Source organism: Suricata suricatta, chromosome 8 (genome assembly GCF_006229205.1).
Source record: "Suricata suricatta isolate VVHF042 chromosome 8, meerkat_22Aug2017_6uvM2_HiC, whole genome shotgun sequence".
Lineage (NCBI taxonomy): Eukaryota > Metazoa > Chordata > Mammalia > Carnivora > Herpestidae > Suricata > Suricata suricatta.
The window spans coordinates 133,974,613-133,979,394 of NC_043707.1; the positions used below are offsets into that span (position 1 = coordinate 133,974,613).

The following is a 4,782-nucleotide window of genomic DNA, read 5'->3' on the forward strand; positions in this document are numbered from 1 at the left end:
GAAAGCGGGTTCCTGACTTTTCCTTTGCTGCCACCACCGTTCCGCGGGAGAGGACAGACCCCACCCCAGTCAGATCACCGTCTCCGGCTGTCTGTGGGTAAGCATCCCCTTAAGGACGCTGCGACTTCTAGAGACATCGGGGTCACTCCTGAGAGGGAATGCAGGGGACTCTCCTGTGACTCCAAGAGGGGCAGCATCCAAGGCACAACCAGTGTACTCCCGGAGCACTGACTCTCCATTTTAGGAGGGTTCTGTGGGCCGTGCTCCCTCCTTCATATGCCTTCCAGTCATGCCAGGGAAGCCAAATGGCAAAGACACCATGGGGATGGGGGGTGGGGATGCTGGTAGAGCTTCCGAGCCAGCTGTGGCCTCTAGAGGGCCCGGTCTCTTCCCTGTGCCTGTCCGGCTCCCCTTTCTTTTTCTTTTTTTTTTTTAACTTCCCCAATTAAAAAAGTAATAGCATGTTCACTGTATGAAATGAGGAAAAGAGAACAATTAAATCGCCTGTAACCCTAGCACACACAGATAAGCGTTCACACTTTCGTATAAAGACTTTCTACCACTTGTATACTCATTTCCAAACTTGGATTTATGTTTCTGCGGTCTTTCTCCTTTAAAGTCTCTTATCTTTTCCGTCCCAAAATCCGTTCTAGGTAAGCACCGTTACCGAACATGCACATTTCTGATTTTGTATTCTAAATAAAGTAGCACTGAACTTCTTCAGAATTCCATTTGGTTTTAATATCAAGATGGGCCAGTAAACCAAGAGAGCACGAGATATACCATCATTTTGTTTTCACAACTACTTAAACGAGGAACCTATTTTCGCAGAAGTTGTTCCCAGAGATCACAGAGAGACCCGGCGGCGGGCAGTACCCTGAGGGGCCGTGAAGCCAGAGCAGGCTCGCTGCCAAGCCAGCGGCCAGTCAGGCAGAACAGCTAACAACAGCCCAGCCCCAAAAATGGGCTCAAGTTTGGCCAAGTTAGGACTGGAATGGTTGCAACCGACAGAAAAGCCCCAGTGTCAGTGGCTCAGCAAAACAGATGGGTTTATTTGTGGGGTGTTTTCTTGGTTTTTTGTTTTGTTTTCTGTCTCTCTCAGTCCTGGTTAGTCCAGAGCTAATGTGTCCACGTGGCAGTCCCCACTCTGGCACTTTGGGGTGGCGCTGCCATTCTCCACTGGAACCTAGGGCTTCTCCTTATGGGCTAGGGGGAGCTGCCATAGCTCCATCCATCACATCCACATTCCATTCAGCTGGAAGGAAGGGGAGATGCGCATCACGTCTCCCTTTAAATGGAAGTTGCCCATTTCCACTTCCTGTTGGCCAGCCATGTAGTCATGTGCCACAGCAAAGGCTACTGGGAAAGTTGTGCCAGGTGCCCCTAAAAGTCCAGGGTTCTGATACAGTTTGGAAAGAATGGACACTGAGGCACAATATGCAATCTGCCCCAAAATCTCAAAAGTCCTACGATTAAAAAATGGACAAATGGGAATTTTTTAAGAGTGAGAATTCATTTTCTACCGAGGATGGCCCGAGGAGGCTTCAGGAGAGGCATGTTTGGGTTGGGCCTGGGAGAGTAAGGGAGAAAGTCCAGAGAATCTTGTAACTAGTGACGCTCGAACGTGTGCGCTTTGCCAGACGCGTGCTGGGCACAGTTAGAAAGACCCCGGGCTCCACTCACAGCTGCCAGCCAGGATGGAGTGGCGGCCTCGGGAGCAGGGCTCGGCCAGCTCTCCGGGTGATAGGCACACTGGCCCCAGTCCGAGGACCACCATGGTAAGTGGGGTGGTGTGCGCCGGGCCTCGCCGAGCGGGCCGCGGGGGGCTTCCCGCCAGCCAACGGGGACAGGAGAACAATGAAGACCATGCATTAAGTTTCATAACGTGGCTTACGGGATTCCTTGTCCTTTATTTGGAAATCATCCTTGTTAGTTTTGTCTTTGTAGCGATGGGTTTTGGTGTGTGTTTCCTAAAAAGATGGGGATCGAAAACAGTGCTGGTTGAGGTCTTTCTCAGTGTCGTTTCTTGCCAAAGAAAGAGTTGGCAAAACCTGAATGTCAGTCCCCAGATGGGCTTTTGAAACTTGGCCGGGCCCTGAAACCACAGGACGCCTGAGCCACGGGATGGAGACGTGAATGCTGGGGATGTTGGAGAACAGCTGTATCTCCATTCGCTGAGGTGGCACGTCATGGGGGCAGCACGTGGATCCCCAAGGCCACGGGACGCTGGCTGAGCCCGCGGAGGACTGCGCCCGGGCTCTGGACGGGTGACGCGGCAGGGCCAGCAGGCGGGGCCGAGAGGACTTAGGGAAAGGGCTCTTCGCTCAGGGAGGCACACCGCAGTTAGTGGCGCTTTGGTCAGCTTGCATAAACCTCTTCATCAAGTAATCCCATGCAGTGGCCAAATCCGTTCCTGCTCAACGGCCACTGCTGTCGGCGGGGCTGAACACAGTGCTTGCAGAATGGCTCAGGTGCTGGCTGGTAAGTCTCCGGTGACGGACACACATCCCTGCCCCACAGCGGTCCCCCTGAACCTCCACCCTGGACAGTAGCCAGGTGCCCACCTCTGTCCTCTCCCCTTTCCCCCTTTAAAATTTTTATGTTTTGTATTTATTTTTGAGAGACAGAGAGAGACAGCGCGAGCAGGAGAGGGTCAGAGAGAGAGGGAGATACAGAATCCGAAGCAGGCTCCAGGCTCTGAGCTAGCTGTCAGCACAGAGCCCAACGCAGGGCTTGAACCCATGAACCGTGAGATCATGACGTGAGCCAAAACTGGATGCTTAACCGACTGAGCCGCCCAGGCGCCCCTCTCTCCCCCTTTTATAAATCATCTACACTTTAATAGGCTGGGATAGTGGACCCGCTAGACAGTGATGCTGGACAATGGAATCTTAAGCGCACAGTGCTCTGAATTCCGGGAAACGTTTCAGACTGTACCTTGGTTTCCTCCATCCTGATTTTCCCTATCAGTTTTGAATTTAACTGGGCCACACCATATGGCCACTTCAGGCAGAACCACTGTTCTTCCTCCTTGTGATCTGAAGCTGAGTGGCATTTACGGGATGGGTCATGGTCCCGTACATCTAGGGACTTTTCTGCCTGCCTTTTATTCAGGGCCTTCGGGGGGTTTTCGTTTGTTTTTTCTAAACTTTGAAAAGTCTGAGCTACTGCTTACACACACCACCCCAGAGATCCCACTCACTGTTGATGTTGTGGCCAAGACCGGGGCTTTCACATCCTCTACAGGAGGGGAAAAGATGTCATGGATGTTCTCTCTCTTTTGAGGAGACACGCGCTGGGAGCAGCGTTGTAAGCTCACAGGAGGATTGGGGTGGACTTGATCTTCCACTCCCCCCGGCCCCTGACCTTGCAGTGCCCCAGGAATGCCAGGGCCCCTGTCTGGCCTCAGCTGTGCAGTCCCTGGAAGGAAGCCGAGACAGCTGACTACGAGGGGCCTGGACTAGTGCCCGGGCCTCCAGCGTCAACTCCGCCTGTTACCCAGTGCTGCCAGCTGCGGACGCCGTCCCCAGTCTCACGGCGCTTAGGGTCTGGGACGTTCACAGAAGTGAACAGGCGATCAGAACTCAGAGGTGTAAAGGTCTTGATGGAGGTAGTGCAGGCTGTGATGCAAACACAGCGACCCAAGGACAGGCCGGATCGGCAAGCCTGTAGTAACTAGGCGGAGGGGTTGACTGACTCTCATCTGCTGTGCGATCCTTTTCTGAATGACCTCGGGCCCTGAAACAGCTTTATGAGACGTCTCCCAGCAATTCTTTGATTGCCTTGGCTCACCTTCCCTTTAAAAGGAGCTTAAAGCCAACCAAGACACACTTGCTGCAAGGCTTGAGGCTTCCCCAGCAGAAGACCGCTAGCCTGGTATTCATCTGAGGTCACAGGACGCGCTGCCCACCTCCAAGGGGAGGCTACAAAACGTCAAAAAACATCCCTGTTTTGTCACCAGTAGCTTACACCGGTTTCATCTCCCTTCCTTGGCGCGCAAAGAACTAGCATGTAGAGCAATTAGCATTTAATATTTGGTAATTAGCGTGTTTAATGGGATTCAGAGAAGTTACTTGACATTTTCCTAAAAACAGCACGTCCCCGCCCACTCCTTCAAAGAGCAAAGCCCAGTTTAATAAAAAAACAAAACCCGCGTGCCAGTCTTATTTGGTACTGAATATGCATGTGTTGGCCTCTTCCGGGGCACTGCTGGTAAATTTAGAAACTCGTTTAGAAAAGAACTCATCCAGCAGCCACACCGCTCGTGGATCGGAGAATCTGAGAGAAAATGGCTAGATCTCGCTTAAGTCAGGGAGCTGAGTTGGTCCTTTTCAAGTAAAAAAAAAAAAAACCAGTGCGCCTCGCGACAAGCCACCCACTCCGTCCAACAAGGAGCCTCTGTAGCCGCCCACTCCCGCTCCCGCAGCCCAAAGGCTCAGGCCGGCGGTCCGCTCGCCCCAGCGCTCGGAAGGTCCGCGCCGGGCCCGAGCCGCCCGCTCCAGCCTCCCCTCCCGGGCCGGGCACCCCCTCGCTCCCTCTCTGCGGCCCCCGGCGCCTTCCGGACCCTGGAAGGGGGGCAGGGCCCAGGGGCCCGTACCTCCCAGCCAAGCGCGGGGCCGAAGGAAGGACGCGGAGCGGACCCCCTCGGCCGGCCCGGCTCGCCCAGAGCCGGAACCCTCCCCGCCGCCTGCCGGACCCGTCCCCACGTGGCCCCTCGGAGCGGGTCGCACTACCCTGCTGCCGCGGACGGACGGTGCGCCCGGCCACTTGGACACCGCGCTG

The 4,782-nt window shown here is 54.5% G+C and overlaps 1 protein-coding gene across 1 annotated transcript in view; it reads left to right on the forward strand.

The window, feature by feature from the left end:
• Nucleotides 1-1,697: 1,697 nt before the first annotated feature.
• The window catches only part of SRM (spermidine synthase), a 6,967-nt gene continuing 3,882 nt past the window's right edge, over nucleotides 1,698-4,782 (forward strand). The window contains exons 1-2 of the mRNA XM_029945914.1: nucleotides 1,698-1,778; nucleotides 4,427-4,753. Of these exons, the coding sequence (XP_029801774.1) occupies nucleotides 1,698-1,778; nucleotides 4,427-4,753 (408 nt within the window). The remainder of the gene's footprint in view (nucleotides 1,779-4,426; nucleotides 4,754-4,782) is intronic.